The following is a 19,958-nucleotide window of genomic DNA, read 5'->3' on the forward strand; positions in this document are numbered from 1 at the left end:
TGAGGAGGGACACTGAGGAGCTGTCAATCAGCACAGGTGAGTGGAGAGTGCATTAAACTTTCATAAAAGATTATACAGCAATTCTGTCAAGGATTTTCAAAGTAAGAGTATGTACTACTGGTACATTTTTTTATTTATTTTTTTTATAAATATAGCTGCATCTATACAGAATATAAAACCCATTACATGAGAAATATTGTGTGGCTGTAAAATGACAAAAAAAAAACCTGCAATAACTATTTTTTATAGCGTTTTAATGGCTTTTTTTTTTTTAGTAAAGCATTTAAAAATGCTTAAAAAAAAGGGGGGGGGGGGTTGAAAAAGTCAAAATCAGGAGATCGTGAAAAATACAGAAGTGGTGACCTGTTTCTATTATACTTTTCCGCTGCTTGTTCCACTGCTGGTTTTGGCTTACAAGTAATGACCGAATACGGAGAGTGTGACCGTGGCCTAATGAAGACCCTCCTGCAAAAAGATAGTTGTAGATCCAAACTGAAGACATACTGAAGCCATATTTGATTCCAGCGCTCATTTAATGTCAGATAACTGAGACGAGAACAGAAATCTTTCCCTTCGATACCTAGCAGCAGTTCATATCATTGCTCACCGCAAGTCCCAGCAAGCCCAAGCAGCCGTCCTCTGTAGATGTATCAGACTGAAAACATTAAATAAAGCTTCATGCACGGGGCGTCCTAGTAAGGAGGGAAGCGGCGATTGCATATATGGCCCTGTGATACGTCTCTGCCAAGTGCATGGAGCCTAAAGTTGGCCACAGACTGTAGTGCATATATGACATGGGTAGTTACAAATAAGCCTTTTGTAACTTAAAAGGGGGTATTTCCCATCTCCAAAATCCTATCCAAATACATAGGTGTCAATAATAATAAGAAACACCTCCAATTAGAAACGTAGTATAGTTCTTCTGATTCACTATGTCGCTTACCTCATGTGCAGGATGTAATGTAAAGTGTCTATAAAGTATGATGTTTCTAGAACCTTCTAGAAATCTCCCATTTCACACTACTGAGGACACTGTCCACTGTCAGCACTTCCCCCCCCTCCCTTACAGCCCCCTCCTTTTGCCCCCCTTAGCAGCTGTCTGTGTGTGTGCTTTCTGCCAGCATCTGAAACCTGATACTGGGCATTTCCTCTCGAAGCACAGCTAGGGGGAAAAGATCTTTGTTCTGGCCGAGGCTGGATGCCAGTATATGGGAAGTATTAAAACAAGTTATATTGCAAAAACAATACAACTCAGAGATATAATAACCACATCACTGCGTAGGCAACAAAAGCAGCTTACCAATCTCGAATTTTCATAATCTTAATCCCCCCAGAAACTGAGATATGGATTGCTCCCAAACGGAGTGTCCTAAGTATGGCATGCCTGGTGTCTTCGGATTCTATTCGGTAAATCACAAACAATGATGCCCTATGTGTGTTGGTACGGGCTTTTCTCGTTTAGATATAGTTATTTTAAGTTTTGTAGCAAATCCTAACTTGGAGAGAGGGAGGTTGGACCTCTCCAGACCGCCCATTTCGTGAGGTTACAGACCCTAGGCTATAGGTATTCCCTACCAAATTCCAGTCAGTTCAGCTGGAGTCCTCCTGCCAGAGAGACGCGCCGATGAGTGGGGACGTTTGGTTAAGCGCACCTCCTCCAGCCACATGGTCTGTCTAATACCAACTACGCACATGTGAGTGTTACTTTCTGTTCTTTCATCCACTTTGTTTTATATTTGTACATATGTAATGTCTCAATTTATTACAACTTTTGTATTTGTAATCACTGCCCGACTTTGGGAAATAAATCGTACAATTATCAGTTTGACTCCATGCTCTAAGAAACGAATTATGCGCCTTTTTTAGATAATCGCTAGTAATTTGGGGTTTGCCGCGAACCCTCTTAATTAACTCTTTGATTAAGTAAAGCGTGGCTGGTGGCAGCGTGGTGTGCGCGTCTGGCGAGGCTAGCTGGCAGTACAGAAGGGTCTTATATTGCTGAATGAGTGGTTGAGGCCACAGCATTGATAATTCCCTTACTGCCGTAGTCTAGTTGCCCGTGCACAACAAGCAGCCCGTCCGGCGACTAATTATCCTAGGTGCAGTTCCCTGACTGACCTAAGGGTAAGGGGGGCGCCGGAGAGCTGCGAGTTCCAAAGTGGAACTGAGAAAGCGGGATATACATAAATCCCCGCAGTTCTTGGAAGGTTGTTAGCAGTGGTGGGGCAACCAAAATACCCCCCTGCGGTAAATTGTTAGAGCAAGATTAGCTTGCTGCATTTTTGTCACGTGGTGCCGGTGGTGGGATAACTAAGATAAGCCCCCACTGTGCCTGTGATAGCCGTGTGCCGGCAGTGCATCACGCCCCTCCGTCCACTGACGAACCCGTGTCGGTGGTGGGATCGTGACATATTAGTGGCACAGGGTCCGCTGTCCGTCACAATCTGGTGGCAGCGGCCCGCCCGTTCGTCACACAGGGCATTGCAGTAGATTTGGTATCCATTGTTAAGACCACTAACTGTCACTATATGAATGGTCGTATCCATAGATACAAAAGCTACTGCAATGCCCTGGACATGGGGTAAGCGACATAGTGAATCAGAATAACTATGCTACATTTCTAATTGGAGACATTTATTATTATTACTACACCTACTACATATTGTGATAGGATCTTGGAGCTGGGAATACCCCTCTAAGCTTTTCATTAAAATCCGACAAACAGAAGTAAATATCAGCGTTGCAGTCCCATATTATAGCACCTGGAGGTCCAACTTCTAACATCTCCACCATTGCTGACAATGATTGGGTCGCAGCCGTCGCTCTGCATCCTCTGCCGAATTTGGACTACACTGTGGTGAACCCATGTGTGCAAAGATGAACACTGAGTGGGAAGTAGTGCAGCGCCCCTTGTGTTTTTAGGATCAATGAGTCCGCCAATCACAAAGGGTTCACCTGTCCTGCCGATATGACATCACTTTACAAAATGTGACATCCTTTTAAAAAAGGAACCTGATCGGAGATGCATACCGCCAGAACCACGGGCAGCATAAATCACACGCTGGTTGCGTTTTTTGCAGCCTTCGAAATGTTTTACTCTGCAATGCTGCCGCATTTTACTACTTTTAAGTCACTGACTGGTCCGAAAACAGTCCCTGTTGGCTTCCCCCGCTTGACTAAACGGATAGGGAAGACTCTTGCGAGACTAGGCGATCCATGAACTAGTCATACATTTAAGGCCTGATTAATCAATTATTTTTTTTGTCGATTATTATGTTTTGCTTATTCATTAATGATTGTGGTAACAAAGAAAAAAAAAATACTCAACTCTTTTCAGCGCTTAAAAAAAAAAAAAAAGAAAAAAAAAATGCACGAGTTCCTGGGAACTCCTGTTGTAAAATTTGCAGGGGTAAAAAAAACCAAAACACTATTTGAGCAAAAATCTGGCGACTTTTATAAGGGCTGAATTTGATGAATTCAGCAGAAAACATCTGGAAATCCCCAAACCCTGCATGCAATGATAAAAACAGGTAATCCTAAAAAGGTGCAAATTAAAAGAATAAAATGAAAAACCATGCAAAAAAAAAAAACAAAAAAAAACCAAAACACACACTATACAAAACGGCGCAAACGCAGTAATGAATCAGATAGATCCTGGACGGCTTTTCAGTGAGACAGTGTAAAACACAGTAACGCAGCCAGTGCCTGATTCACGCTGCCCGTGGTAAGGTTCCCTTTAAATATCACGTCTATGATAGCATTGCATTGCTCCTGACAATGAGCTAATGTATGGAAATCTGTCATTGGCAGTAACAATATTATTAGAGAGAGAGACCTCACAGAATCTCTTTGCTTATTACAAAAAGAAATGCAAATTAAATGCATAATCTTAAATAAAAATATATAAAATTGTGTACAATTTTGAAAAAAACAAAAAACTAAAAAACATTTTAAGTTTGTGCTTCTCTCTTGTGCAGCTTTACAGCTTCTGTTTGGTGAAGAATTCTTTCGCTTCTCCGCAGACAGGATTAACGCACATCGGGCACCGTAGAGTTAACTGTTTTGAGCAGATCTCATTGGACTTGATATGGGAAAGAACTAAGTCGGCAAGAGCCTGAAAAAAAAAAAAAAAAAAAAAAAAGAAATTAGAGGGAAGGCTAAATTAAACAAAAGAAAGCCGATAAAATGTAAACATTGTAGCACACGTAAAAGCGCGTTGGATGCAATCAAATAGAGCAAAACTAAGGCAAATCTCCAACTTTTCCCTCATTGATTACTCCGTGCTGCTTTCCACCATTCTCAATCCCGGGCACCCCTGGGAAGACATTGTACAAAGGAAACCTTGTGACTTTTAAGCACAGGCTGTCTCTTCCAATTGTTTGCGGAGCGCACGGCCTCCTTCACGCGAGGCTGGGAGTGTTTATGCTAACTTGGCTTCTCCCCACTTAAAAAGAGAATGGATTTTTTTTGCGCATTGTACCAGCGGTGAGAAGCGAGAGCCAATAATCACCGTCCCGCAGTCGATAGCATTAAACCTAGTTTAACAATACTGATACCTTGGAGAACAATGGATTTCCATTAAGAGATTCGGACCGTCTGATGTTCTCAACTCCGCACTGAAAGAGTCGAAGAGAAAAGAGGAATGAGTCTCGCAGCCGTCGTTTCTGCTGAACACAACATGCATGAAAGTCATGGCTACATTACACACAGGACCTGGGGGGCGGCTTTGTAACTTTTTTTTTTATATATATATTATTGTAATGTGGACCATTTGTGCACATTTTCATGTAGGTAACTTTTTTGTTACTTGTTAATTTTCACTTTAAAAAGGGGTACACCGGGACTGTGATAAGAATTATATATTTCAAGCTGCAACCCGGTCATAGAATCCTAAAATGTTAGAGTTGGGAAGGGACCTCCAGGGTCATCGTGTCCAACCCCCTGCTCAATGCAGGAGTCTCTAAACCATCTCAGACAGATGTCTGTCCAGCCTCTGATTGAAGACTTCCATTGAAAGAGATCTCACCACCTCTCATGGAAGCCTGTTTCACTCAATGATCATCCTCACCGTCAAAAAGTTTTTTCTAATATCCAATCAGCATCTTCTCCCGTTCAGTTTCATCCTATTGCTTCTCATGTTACCATGTTCAAATGAGACTACGGATGTTCCTTCTACATTGTGACAGCCCTTCAGATATTTGTACATAGCTATTAAGTCTCCTCTTAGCCTTCTTTTTTGCAAGCTAAACATTCCCAGATCCTTTAACTGTTCTTCGTAGGACATAATTTGCAGTCCGCTCAGCATCCTGGTAGCTCTTCTCTGAACTCGCTCCAGTTTTTCAATGCCTTTTTTTTTTTTTTTTTTTTTTTTTTTTTTTAAATGTGGTGCCCAGAACTGGACACCGTATTCCAGATGAGGCCTGACCAAGGAAGAGTATCGGGGGATAATTTCATCACTTGATCTAGACTCTATGCTTCTCTTAGTACATCCTAGAACTATGTTTGCCTGTTTGCTGCTGCATCACACAGCTGGCTCATGTGCGGTCTGTGATCTACTAGTATACCCAAGTCTTTTTCACACGTGCTGTTGCTTAGTTCTATTCCTCCCATTCTGTAGATGTCATTTTCATTTTTCTTGCCCAGATGTAAAATCTTGCATTTCTTCGTTAAGTACCATTCTATTAATCACTGCCCATTGTTTAAGCTAGATCCTTCTGAATCCTGTCTTCTCTATTGTTAGCTATCCCTCCTAGATTTGCATCATCTAGAAATTTGATTAGCTTACCTTCAGTTCCCTTATCTAGATCATTTATAAAAAATAATTGAACAACACAGGGACCAGGACAGAGCCTTGGGGTACCCCACTTGAAACACTCTTCAATTAGATGTGCAACCATTTATTACCACTCTTTGAGTACGATTACTGAGCCAGTTAAGAAACCACCTAAACGTAGCCTTGTCAATCCCAAATTTGGTCAGTGTTTCAATAAGAATAGTACAAGATACTTTTTCAAATGCTTTGTTGAAGTCGATATATAATATATCTACCGCATTTCTTTCTTCTCTTGGCATCAAAGACCTTACCCTGTCCTGGATTTCCTCATACCTTTCTGACCGCAAATTCAGCGTTTCCCACTACCACACTACCTCCTCATCCCGCCCCCTCTCTGTTGGAGTCCCCCAAGGCTCTGTCCTGGGGCCCCTACTTTTTTCCCCATCTATACTCTTGGCCTAGGACAACTCAAAGTCCCATGGCTTCCAGAACCACCTGTATGCAGATGACACTCAGATCTACCTCTCTGGCCCAGATGTCACCTCTCTGATGTCCAGAATCCCAGAGTGTCTATCAGCCATATCCTCCCTTTTCACCTCTCGCTTCCTAAAACTCAATGTAGACAAAACTGAACTCATTATCTTTCCTCCATCTCACATATCTTCCCTACCTGATCTATCTATTATGGTAAACGGCATCACGCTCTCGCCAGCACGTGAAATCCGCTGCCTTGGAGTAACTCTCGACTCTGCCCTGTCCTTCAAACCACACGACCAATCTCTTGCCACCTCCTGTCGCCTCCAACTCAAAAATATTTCCAGAATCCGTCCCTTCCTCAGTCCTCAATCTACTAAAACTCTTGAATATGCCCTCATCATCTCCCGCCTTGACTACTGCAACACTCTCCTCTGTGGCCTCCCTGCTAATTCTCTTGCACCACTCCAGTCTGTCCTTAATTCTGCTGCTCGACTAATCCACCTCTCTCCTCGATACTCCCCTGTCTCCCCCCTCTGCAAATCCCTCCATTGGCTCCCAATTCCCCAACGAATCCAGTTCAAACTACTAACACTGACCTACAAAGCCATCCACAACCTTTCCCCTCCCTATATCTCTGAACTAATCTCCCAAAAATCTTCGATCCTCCCAAGACCTCCTACTCTCCTCCACACTTATTCGTTCCTCACACAGCCGCCTCTAAGATTTCTCCCGAATATCCCCTATCCTCTGGAATGCCATGCCTCAACCCGTCCGATTATCCACCACCCTCGGATCCTTCAAACGGAACCAGAAAACCCATCTTTTCAGGAAAGCTTACAGCCTGCAATAACCATTCTGCCGCCTCACCGCCGCCCGAGCCGCCGCCTCATCACCACCAGAGCTGCTGCACCCCCGACATTCTGTCTCTTCCCCACTATCCCATAGAATGTAAGTCCGCAAGGACAGGGTCCTCTCCCCTCTGTACCAGTCTGTCATTGTAAATTTGTTTACTGTTAACGATATCTATAGCTTTGTATGTAACCCCCCTTCTCATGTACAGCACCATGGAATTAATGGCGCTATATAAATAAATAATAATAATTTCCCTGATCCACCCAGTTAGTGTTTCAATCATAGAAGAAAGTTAATTAGTCTGGAATGAATTGTTTGCTACAAACCCATGCTGGCTCTGGTTAATTACTGTATTTTTAACCGAGTACTGTATATACTCGTGTATAAGTCAACCCGAGTATAAGCTGAGGCGCCAAATTCTGCCACAAAAAAACTGGGAAAAGGTATTGACTTGAGTATAAGCTGGGTATGCATTGTCCCCGCATCCCCATCCTTGCATGCATGGCTCCTCATCCCTATCCTTGCATGCATGGCCCCCCCACCATGAGAAAAGCATTAAAAAAAAAGCTCCTACTTACCTTTCCTGCACGCCCTCGCAGCATCTTGTTCCGGCTTCCAGCAGCTCCTGCGGCCGAGTAATCACGTGTCCCCGCTCCTTAAGGTAATGAATATTCATATCTTTCCACTCAGCGGGGACAAGTGATAGGACGGCCGCAGGAGCTGCTGGAACAAGAGCAGATGCTGCGAGAGCGCACAGGGAAGGCAATTAGGAGGTTTTTTTGTTTTTTTTACAGCTGCTGGAAGCCGGTGGCTGTAACTGTGCGCACTATAAGACAAACGATTATTCATTGCCAGCACAGTGAATATTAATTTCTCTTTAGCAGCGGACACAGTTACAGCTGCAGGCTCCTGTCTCCTGTGACCCGCTGCCGGCTTCTGGGACAATGACTCGTGTATAAGCCGAGGGGGGCGTTTTCAGCACGAAAAAAAAAAAAATGCGCTGAAAACTCGGCTTATACATAAGTATATACAGTACTTACACACATGCTGTTTAATAATTTGTTCAAAGATCTTTTCTGGTATAGAAGTAAGGCTCACAGGCCTGTAATTTCCTGGTTCCATCTTCTTTCCATTTTTTGAAGCTAGGGACAACATTTGTCATTCTCTAATCTTCTGGGACTTCTCCTATTCTCCAGGATTTTTCAAAGATTCTGGCTAGTGGTTCTGCAATTTCCTCTGACAACTCTTTTAGTACACTAGAATGTAATTCATCTGGACCAGGAGGTTTAAATTCATTTAAATTAAGTGTTCCCTCTCCATCTCTCCGTTTATGGATAGTTTGGATTCTTTTATTCCTTCGATGGCACCGTGAAGATCAGTTGATGTTACAATTGCTTAGAGAACACAGATACAAAATAAGAATGTAAAAGTTCGACCTTCTCAACATAATTTGACTTCAACATTTTCATCTTGTAAAAATCCTATAGCATCTTTGACTTTTCTTTTGCTTTGTCCCCCAAATCATTTTTACTGCTTTTGGCCTCCCTTGCAAGCCTCACTTCATTACTGGCTTTAGCTCTTCTATCTCTTGCCCTGCATTCCCTACAAACAATATTATATTCTTCTTTAGACATGCCCCCTCATTCCATTTAATAAACATTTCTTTTTTCCTTTTTAACAGATGTTCATCCACCCTGGTCTCTTTAAATGCTTGCAATTCTTATTTTCATGGTAGTTGTGGATTTTGTAGTGAGAATTTCATTTAGCAAAATCTCTTATTCATCCTTCTTGGACATTTCTGTGCTTTAGAACATCCAGCCATTGGACTTTTTATACCCTCTTTCTCAGTCCATTAAAACCTGCCTTTCTGAAGTCTAACCTTAAAGTCCTAGTCCTTGCTGGCCTTCCTCCTCTTAAAAGCTAAAATTTTAGGATAGCATGATCTGTGCCTCCTAAATTCCCAACCACCTCTACTTCCTCAATCATTTCCTCCCTGTTGGTAAGAATTAGGTACAATATTACAGATCCTCGTTTTCTCTTATACCTTTTGAAAGATAAAGTTGTCAGCAAGAGAATTGTTTGAGAATTTTCTGGACCCATTACTTTTGCCTGAGAGATTCCCTTCAAATTTCTGGATAGTTAAAATCTCCCATGATCACTATATTATACATTTTGAGAACAGAAACATCTGATGTAAAAACAGTTCTTCTATATCTTCAGTCTGTCCAGTTGGCCTATAGTAAACACTTACAATAGTGTCTTTTCTGTTCTTCTCTCCTTGTTCTTACCCAAACAGTTTCTACAGAGCTACCAGTCTCTGAAGCTTGGATCTTTGTGGAGATATGTTTTCCTAACATACGATGCAACACCTCCTCCGCTCTTGTAAATCCTGTTTCTAATAAATAAGTTGTAGCCTTCAAGTTTTGCATTCTAATCATGTGTATCATTCCACCAAGTTTCAGTGATGCCTAGGACATTATATCTCTCTTCCTGTGTCAGCACTTCCAATTCTCCTTGTTTGTTTCCCATGCTTTGTGCATTTGTATAGACACACTCTAATTTGTAGTCGGTTTCTCTTGCTCCTCTAACTTTTCATAATTTGATATTTTTGTTTTTTTTATTTCCACTTCTAATAGCAGGGTTCTCAAAATAATTCATTAGCTGCATATTCTTATAAAATAATACATCATAGTCATAGGTCAGGACAGGTTGCCAATGGAAGAAACACAGCAGGAGACATGTGTCTCAACTGTCAGAGGAGCAGCACCAGGACCGGATCTGCTCATTCAGCCAAAAAGCAGGGCTATAGAATAAAGAAAAAATAAAAAAAATTGACTTTCAGAATTGGCTATTTTTCTCCAGCCTGGATTCTCCTCTGAAATCATTTTTAAACGTGAGCATACATTAAAGTTCAAACATCACATTACCTCTTTACCCAGATGCTCAGCATATTCAATATCCAGCTCATAGAGAGTTTCAATATGGTCGCTGGTGAAGGCTATGGGGACGAGCAGAATATTTTTCTTCCCTTTCTCACAGAGACCCTTGATCGTTTCATCCGTAGACGGACCTAACCAAGGCATGGGCCCAACCTGAGAAATCAGATTGAGAAAAGGATGTAGGATGCTTTATTTTTAATCACAACTTGTATATATACCCTCTGTAATTAGTACATATTTTTTTTTAAGGTATTAATGTTCATATCTATCCACAAGATTCATAAATAGAGCTCTTAGTACCCGCCATCACTAGTCTATGGTCTGTACACTGTACCTGGCATCCTGCTGAAAAGGACATTTGGGAGCAGCAGAGAAGAGCCAGCTAGTACACATGGCCTTCCTTACAATGATCTTTTCATTTAGAGGCCAAGCACATAATTCTGATCCTTAGTACCAGCTACTTGAAACAGGACCAGCTATAGGCACATATATAGTTTTCCTTCGATTTTATTCAACCATTTTGCAAAATAGATTTATTAACAAAATGTGCAAACTTTATGATGTTTGCAACAAATCACACAACAATGTAACAAGCGGATTCTCCAAACTCATCACAAAATGTCACTTTTACTCACTCCTGTAATTTAAAAATCATTCCTCCCACAAAAAAAAAAAAAAAAAAAAAAAAAAAAATAAAACCAAACACTCTTAGGAATGTCCATTTGTGACTCAGGCGTCATCTCTAGCACCTAATGCAATAATCAGGCGGATACTAACTGCTGAGCGTCTCAAAGTCTGAACTCCAAGAATTCCCCTCTACTGACTCTAAAGCACAAAAAAAATATGCTGAAAATATAAATAATCAAAAAAAAATATTGTGCAGCAATAAGAAAAACACTACAACTAATCCATGGATCAGCGGTATGCCTGAAGGAGGAATCATCTGCTGGAAAGAAAACCCTGCCTACAGTGAAGCATAGCAGAGGCTCATCGATGCCTACAGTGAAACAGGGTGGACGCTCGGCTAGGACTACAGCGAAGCATGGTGGTGAAAACGTCACTATTTCAGTGTGTAGATAAATCTTGGGCGTTTTTGGATCTTCCAATAGGACAATGATCTCAAGCATACATCAGTCCCCCAAGGTTTGGTTTGAGAAGAAGTTCAGAAAGATTTAGGAGTGGCCATCACAATCGCTTGACTTGAACCTCATAAAAAAAAAAAAAAAAACCACCACTACGTGATGTTACTATGATTGGGCTAAAATTCCGCAGAAACGCTGCCCGAAGCTGGTATACATTATATTTCCAACAGGTTATAAGAGCCAGAGGAGCTCTATTGCTCTAATAACGCTTGTCAATAAGCAGTGGATATTTCTGAGGCTGCAGTAGTCAGTAAAAGTGCCATTTGTGTAGAATTTGGAGGGAAAAAAAAATGTTATATTAGTAGAGTTGAGCTTTTTACATTGTTTTTAGTTTTGCATTAAACAATTAATGTGCATCAGGGGTGGAATAATTTAGTATGGCACTGTGCACACATACCTACGCGGAGATGAGCACTACAAATACAATGATTTCTACAGTGCGGGATTGCCATCTAGTGTGCATAGATCAAAGTGCAACTTGCCTGATAAGCCCTTCCCTACAATCAGCTTTCCTACAATCAGGCTTCTTGTGTTCTTTCACCTGCCATTAATACATTATACAAAAATCTGCCAGAAATGCACAGCCCCAATTCTGAGCAGATGAATGCATTCTTTACTTCTCAGACTTATGGATCTTTACTAGAGTTGAGCCAAACAGGTCGGTCAGATTCAAAATTCGCCGTCTTTCGCCAAAGTCGGGTTTCATGAAACGAAACACGACCAGGGCCGGACTGGGACTAAAATTCAGCCCTGGCATTTGAAGTTACACAGGCCCACTAGTCACATGGTGACTATATAATATCTTTGTACACTTGTAGTTTACAAGAAGTGAGAGATTAACACGACTATATAACATGTAGTCACAGCTGTGCCCAGTATTTCAGCTCCGGCCTATTTATTGCTTTTAGGTACAGTACTCCTCCCAAATCTCTGTCCCCTTTTGTATGCATGATTACAGAATTCCTGGCAGAACTGCTCTCTATTGGGCAACCAGACCCCCTGGTCACAGCCACCCCTATCATACCTCCCAAGTTTTGAAGAAGGGAAAGATGGACAAAGACTGCGGCGTGCGCAGCGCGCCGCTGTAAATTTTGGCCACGCCCAGCCACACCCATTTTACAAATAGTCACACCCATGTCCACACCTAATCGCACCCATTTAGCACTGCTGATCACACTGACTGGTACTGAGGGCACAGTGGCTGGCATTATGGGCACACTGACTGCCACTAAGGAAGAGAGAAAACAGAGAGAGAGAGAAAAAAGAAAACAGAGAGAGCGAGAAAGAAAGGGGAAAGAAAGAAAGAACAGTGAGAGACAAAGAAAGAACAGTGAGAGACAGAGAAAGAACAGAGAGAGAAAGAAAGAGGGGAAAGAAAGAAAGAACAGAGAGACAGAGAAAGAACAGAGAGAGAAAGAAGTAAAGAAAAGAAAGAAAGAACAGAGAGAAAGAGAGGAAAGAAAAAGAAAGAAAGAGGGGAAGAAAGAACAGAGAGAGAAAGAAAGAACAGAGAGAGAACGAAAAAGAGAGAAAGAAAGAAAGAAAGATTCTACAAAGATACTATAGCAGCCCGGCTCCCATTGTAATGCCCACCTGAGCCTCCCGGTGCAGGACCTATCATGATCCGCTCACATGGCCGGCATCCCCGATTCCAAGGCGATCCTGCTGTCTGCGCTGTCGGAGGAGGACACGGTGATGGATCTGAAGCATTCCTGGTTCCGTCACAATCTCCTCAAGAAATTATCTCATTTCCGATCAGCTTCCAGCACATCACTTCAGGTGGAACGTCATGTGTGTGTTTTAAAATGCTCCTCGGGGCTCCGCCGTGTACTCCTGTGTCCGTGGGAAAAGCACGCTTCGTATGCTTTGTACACACTTGGCTCCGCTCCGTACATCCCGTACACACACGGCTCCACTCTGTCCACCTCGTATACACACCGCTCCTCTCCGTACACCTCGTACACACAGGGCTCCGCTCCGTACACCTCATACACACACGGCTCCGCTCCGTACACCTCGTACACACGGCTCCGCTCCGTACACCTGATACACACGGCTCCGCTCCGTACACCTCGCACACACGCGGCTCCGCTCCGTACACCTCGCACACACGCGGCTCCGCTCCGTACACCTCGCACACACGCGGCTCCGCTCCGTACACCTCGCACACACGCGGCTCCGCTCCGTACACCTCGCACACACGCGGCTCCGCTCCGTACACCTCGCACACACGCGGCTCCGCTCCGTACACCTCGCACACACGCGGCTCCGCTCCGTACACCTCGCACACACGCGGCTCCGCTCCGTACACCTCGCACACACGCGGCTCCGCTCCGTACACCTCGCACACACGCGGCTCCGCTCCGTACACCTCGCACACACGCGGCTCCGCTCCGTACACCTCGCACACACGCGGCTCCGCTCCGTACACCTCGCACACACGCGGCTCCGCTCCGTACACCTCGCACACACGCGGCTCCGCTCCGTACACCTCGCACACACGCGGCTCCGCTCCGTACACCTCGCACACACGCGGCTCCGCTCCGTACACCTCGCACACACGCGGCTCCGCTCCGTACACCTCATACACACACAGCTCTGCTACATCCACACTGTAAATCCTGACCCCACACATACTTACCTCAACCAGCACCATGACAACAGTAAAGCAGAGTATTGCAGACGGTAGAGGCAAGGCTGAGCGCACAGGACCTGTGATGAGGTCACAGGAGGGGCGGAGTCAGGGGTGACATGATCGGGGGTCTGGACAAAGGCTCCTGATCATGTGACCCCCTGACTCCTCCCCTCCTGTGACCTCATCACATGTCATGCGAACAGAGCGAGCAGGCAAGCGAGTGCGACGCTGTGAGTGGCTGCGGGGGGGGATGGGGTGCGTGGGGGGGCGTGGCGGCTTATCTCCCTGCAGTGCGGGAGGAACTTGAATCTATCACCGCCGCGCAGAGGGCCGGCGGCAGGAGCAACAGTGGCCGCAGCAGCTGGCAAGCGGCCAGATGATCGGGCGCTGCCGCCCGCGGCCCACATGACAGCGGCCCAGCGGGAAAATGCCCGGTTGGTTATATTGCCAATCCGGGCCTGAACACGACCATAGCGTGAAGTTGGCCATGCGGTCGGCGACCTGAGCGCCAAAGTCTGGTTTCGCCGAATGCTTGCACGTGACTTTTCAGCCAATGAGCGAAGCGTAGGGTGAGAGAGAGGGAGAGGGAGAAGAGAGAGAGATTTCGCCGCCTCTAGGGTTAAAATTCATGCCAGGTGTGTTTACAGTCCTCCACTCCCTGCCGACTTTGCTTCCCCATTGACTTGCATTGGGTTTCGTGTTTCAGTCGGACCCCAACTTTTCCCGATAGTCAGACGATTTCATTCGACTCGACTTTTGATAAAGTCGGATTTCATGAAACCCGACTCGACCCTAAAAAAAGGCAAAGTCGCTCATCTCTAATCTTTACTAAACATCTAAGCAGCGTTTTTTGCAAAACTTCCCAAGAATAACGTTAACTATAACAATAGGATTTGGAGCTAAATCTGAATCACACGGCAAATTCATAGCCACCAAGTGATGAGGGGGCTGTATAGAAGACTATGGGTCTCCTACCTTAGACTGCCACACGAGCCTGTAAGGGTTCGAAAAATTAAGTTTCTCCATGACTTTTTGCACTGTGGCTCCAACTTCCTGTGGGTACGGATCTCCTCGATTTACCACCTGTAATGCAAGAAAGAGAAATGCCAGCTTAGAACGGAGAAGCCCCCCCTACATTGACTGGCGCTACAGACCGCAGCTCCGCTCCATTCAATGAGGTTACATCTGGCAGCCGCCAAAGTTCATAACGACTGATCGGTGGGGGTGTCGAGGGCCGGACCCCATTGATCTGATACTGATGACGTATCTTAACGCCTTAATGACCAGAGCTTTTTTAGTTTTTCGCTCCCCTTCTTTCCAGAGCCATAACTTTTATATTTCAGCTAATATGGCCATGTGAGGGCTTAGTTTTTGCGGGACGAGTTGTACTTTTGAATGACACCATTGGTTTTACCATGTCGTGTACTCTAAAACGGGAAAAAAAAATTCCAAGTGCGGTGAAATTGCAAACAAAAGTGCAATCCCACGCGTTTGTTTGGATTTTTTGCTAGGTTCACTAAATACTAAAACTGACCTGCCATTACGATTCTCCAGGTCATTACAAGTTCATAGACACCAAACATGTCTAGGTTCTCTTATCTAAGTGGTTAAAAAAAAATTCCAAATTTTGCTAAAAAAGAAAAAAAAAAAAAAAAAAAAAAAAAAGAAATGCAATTTTCCGAGACCCGCAGTGTCTCCATTTTTCGTGATCTAGGGTCGGGCGAGGGCTTACTTTTACGTGCTGGGCTGACATTTTTAATGATACCATTTTGGTGCAGATACGATCTTTTGATCGCCTGATATTGCAATTTAATTCAATGTCGCGACGACCAAAAAAAACAAAACGTAATTCTGGCGTTTTGATTTTTTTTTCCTCGCTATGCCGTTTAGCGGTCAGGTTAATCCTTTTTTTATTGATAGATTGGGGCGATTCTGAACGCGGCGATACCAAATATGTGTAGGTTTGATTTTTTTTTTTTATTGTTTTATTTGGATTGGGGCAAAAGGGGGGTGATTTAAACGTATGTGTTTGTTTTTTTTGTTTTTTTTAACTTTTGGCATGCTTCAATAGCCATACTTGATCGGCTCCGCTACATATAGGTGATGCTCAGATCACCTCTATGTAGCAGAAATACAGCATTGCTATGAGCGCCGACCACAGGGTGGCGCTCATAGCAATCTGCCGGCAACAAATAGAGGTCCCTATGAGACCTCTAATTGTCATGTCAAGGCGTCGCTGGCCCCCGATCACGTGACGGGGGTCGGCGATGTGCTCATTTCCGGCCGGGCGCCGGAAGTGCTAGTTAAATGCCTGCTGCCAGCGTTTGACAGCGGGATTTAACTAGTTAATAGGCACAGGCGTATCGCGATTCCGCCCACGTCTATTGCGGGCACATGTCAGCTGTTTATAACAGCTGACATGTCGCGGCCTTGAGGTGGAGCCCATCGGAGCCCACCTCAAAGCGGCGGATACCGAACGCTGACACAATAGTGCGTCAGCGGTCGTAATCGGGTTAAGAATACGTCATCAATTTCTTATGACCGGACAAACCCCTTTTATAAAAAAAAAAAAAGCATTTCTACAGAACCCAGTCTGGTATGAAGTGAACTATTAAATAAAAACAAAAATATATATAAAAACAAAAGTAGGAAATGTTCTACATTTCTACGTACCGACATTGGCAAAGAGTGTGCAGAGAACAGGATGACCACATCAGCCCTCTTTTCTTCTGGAAACATCTTCAGTTCTTTTTGGATATGATCCGCAAAACACTGAATGGGGGGGGGGGGGGGGGGGGGTAAAAAAAATAAAATACAGAAATCTGATTCTCCAGTTACCAAAGGTCTAATACAACAATCTTTCCCGTGTTATTTTCACCTGGACCAGAAGCGGATGCGTCGGCCATCTGTCGATAAGACTCCACTTCATACTGGGATCTGCACCTTTTAATTTGTAGTATCGATATATTGCATTGAGGCTGCTCCCTGAACAGAGAAAATAAAATAAAACTGTAGAAAATCAAAGGCTATCTGGTCTACACCTAATGTTGGCTCAGACATCGCCCCATAAATCTTACCAATGCGGATGCAATAGCGATGCCCGTGACAACAAATATCACCCAACAATTAACCCCCTTGGATGCAGTAGTCAACAGCACATGCCGCATCTAAGGCGTTTCACACTGTCAGCCCCCCCAACACAAGTTCATGGGGTGCCGATGGGTTTTTATGGCAGCCCTAGGAGAAGTGAAGGTCCCAGGCATACAAATTTATTTATTTTTTTTTAATTTCCCTCTTTTACCTGGTTTTTGGAAAGTGGAGAAAAAAAAAATTCCTGAGTGGAGGCAAAAAAGTTTAATTCTCACCTGTAGTGGAACAGCTGTACTGGGGATACTGCGTGAAGGCGATTGCTCTCTCTATGCCGTCACTTTCCATTTCTTCGATGGCAGCTTCGGTAAGCGGATGTACATAACGGAAGCCTATATAATATTTATGAGGCGCTGTCCAAGAAGGAAACATGGCATTAAATGATCAGAGCTCAGCACATTGCAAATAAAAGGAAAAAAAAAAAAAAAAAAAAATATATATATATATATATATATATATATATATATATATATATATATATATATATATATATATATATAGCAAAATCCATATTCATTTCACACATTAATCAAATATATGGATACAGTTAGGTCCATATATATTTGGACAGAGACAACATTTCTCTAATTTTGGTTCTAGACATTATCACAATGAATTTTAAACAAAACAATTCAGATGCAGTTGAAGTGCAGACTTTCAGCGTCTGGTGATGTCCATGAGTTCAAGACTTCAGGCAGCCATTGCCAAACAAAGAGTTTTCAACCAAGGACTAGAAATGAACATTTTATTTACAATTATTTAATCTGTCCAATTACTTTTGGTCCCTTTAAAAACAGGGTGGCACATGTTAAGGAGCTGAAACTCCTAAACCCTTCATCCAATTTTAATGTGGATACCCTCAAATGAAAGCTGAAAGTCTGAACTTCAACTGCATCTGAATTGTTTTGTTTAAAATTCATTGTGGTAATGTCTAGAACCAAAATTAGAAAAATGTTGTCTCTGTCCAAATATATATGGACCTAACTGTATATGGTCCGATTGACTATTTTACTTTTACGGATAGGGCAAGCCAAATTTCAAAGCCTCATCCTACTGATATCAGAGCAGATAAGTTTTCCCCTTGCTCTTTAAAAACCCATACACGCTCAACAATACCCGTACAGGAGAGTTGGGAGGAACAGTAGTTGGTGGAGTCAAGTAAGCGTTTTTAAGGTCAGGAGTAATAGGTACAAACAGGCTGGCCATACGAAAGACAAAACTGTCTGATAAATGCTCATCCAGCTTGCTGTGCCCTTGCCTCTCAAACACATGGCTAGGTGTGCAAGCCTCGGTAGGAAGAAGGTAATAAGCTGCTGCCAGACTCCTCTGGCACTGGCTTATGTCCTTAGGAATAAAAGTTTCAGTCACGTACACACTTCTCGGCAGATGACGTGGGGGTGCGTCTGCAGAGGTTAATTTATCTCATCTCCCTCAATCCAGCACTGTTATAGGCAATAAAGTGAGCATAAATCACACCCCGATCCACGCACCCCCCAGCTACACAACACACGGCCACCACCCAAAAACACGGAGTAATGAGTCCCCGAAATATGCTACCGTCTGACAATCAGAAAAGCCACACACTCCCTGAAAGACTATGGACCAACATGCCCAATCCTTCTATGTGTCCACAGGGTATAAACCACAGCCCAGAGGTGTCTGGCAACAGCTTATTCCTCTCCCCACTGAGAATACACACAGGAGTGAAAATTATCTTGACCAACGACTATTTAAAAAGCTGCTCGGCCAAATATATAAAAACTTTTAGACAAGACAATTTAAAAAAAAAAAAAAAAAAAAAAATCACAGCTAAATATAACTTGGCATAGCCATTGCAGTAAAGGGTCCAATCATTCATCATTTATCCCACACAGCGAACACTGAAAAATTACATTAAAAAAGAGTGGGAAAAAACAAACAAAAAAAAAAACCCCACAACAAATAGAAATGACAACGGCTGGATAAGATTAAAGCCTAACATTCACCTGTGGCGGGGGACAGCTCATCCAGCAGTTTCACCATGCCTTGTCCTTGATGCTCGGTCCATTTTTTAATAGGGGAACCGCCGCCAATCTTTCGGTATTGTTCTTGAATTTTTGGTGTGCGGCGTTTGGCAATAAAAGGTCCGAGTTTACTAAAAGTATAAACAGATTATTTCTTCACATACAGAATACAAGACCTGATGAACATCAGGAAGTGACTATCCATCCACTCTAGACCACCAGGGATTGACCACTCCACTATCCCAGACCACCAGGGAAGCGGGCAGTAAACGGTTATTCCCCAACTTCAGAAGTTATCACCGATCCATAGAATTAGTGATAACTTGCTGATTGCAGAGGTCCGGCAGTAGAGTAGCTTTTTATTTACTTTTTATTTATCATTTAGTATCATGGGCCCATTTTTGAAGTTTTGGGTTGTTTTGTGGACAACCCCTTTAAATATACTTTCCATTACTATTTAATAAGGCGTTTCGTTATTACATAGGTTGAAAAGAGACCTAGCTCCATCAAGTTTCTCCATTTTGATATCTTGTATACTGGATGTCATATTACTGGAGCTCCCTTCGTTCCCTACTTGTTAGAACAGTCCCCTAAATATAAGCAGATCTCAAAGTGACCCCCTATTGGGACCCCCAGCAATACAGCTATAATCTATGGGGTAACCTTATAAGTGATCAACATCCCTGCAGCGCCATCAGGAAAACAAATTTATTACACAGTGTATATCAGCCTCAGTGGGTTGTCTGTGCAATGCAGGACAGGATGGGAGAATGAGTGACAAATACAAGGATCTAAGGGCTACACATTTCTCATTGTAGAGAGTGCCAAACCGGTCATGGCAAAGTGAGGAGACCTATAGGCCATGCATGCTTCTTTGGGAAATTAAATGCAAATGGTCTCTTCCAGAGAGGACAAGAACTTGAACTTTACAGCCACCTACTGGAAGTAGCGATCCTAAAAGTCAATATCGACCCATATGCATGTATGGCT

At 43.4% G+C, this 19,958-nt stretch overlaps 1 protein-coding gene across 1 annotated transcript in view; it reads right to left on the minus strand.

The window, feature by feature from the left end:
* Positions 1–514: 514 nt before the first annotated feature.
* Positions 515–19,958, minus strand: part of FECH (ferrochelatase) — a 42,202-nt gene continuing 22,758 nt past the window's right edge. The window contains exons 4-11 of the mRNA XM_073543826.1: positions 18,951–19,099; positions 17,184–17,318; positions 16,697–16,803; positions 16,492–16,590; positions 14,794–14,901; positions 10,030–10,194; positions 4,557–4,616; positions 515–4,114 (exon numbers count right to left, since the gene is read on the minus strand). Coding sequence (XP_073399927.1) covers positions 3,980–4,114; positions 4,557–4,616; positions 10,030–10,194; positions 14,794–14,901; positions 16,492–16,590; positions 16,697–16,803; positions 17,184–17,318; positions 18,951–19,099 — 958 coding nt within the window. The 3' untranslated portion in view covers positions 515–3,979. The remainder of the gene's footprint in view (positions 4,115–4,556; positions 4,617–10,029; positions 10,195–14,793; positions 14,902–16,491; positions 16,591–16,696; positions 16,804–17,183; positions 17,319–18,950; positions 19,100–19,958) is intronic.

This window comes from Dendrobates tinctorius, unplaced genomic scaffold, assembly GCF_039654945.1.
Source record: "Dendrobates tinctorius isolate UK_male_01 unplaced genomic scaffold, ASM3965494v1 ptg000135l, whole genome shotgun sequence".
In the NCBI taxonomy this organism is placed as follows: Eukaryota; Metazoa; Chordata; class Amphibia; order Anura; family Dendrobatidae; genus Dendrobates; species Dendrobates tinctorius.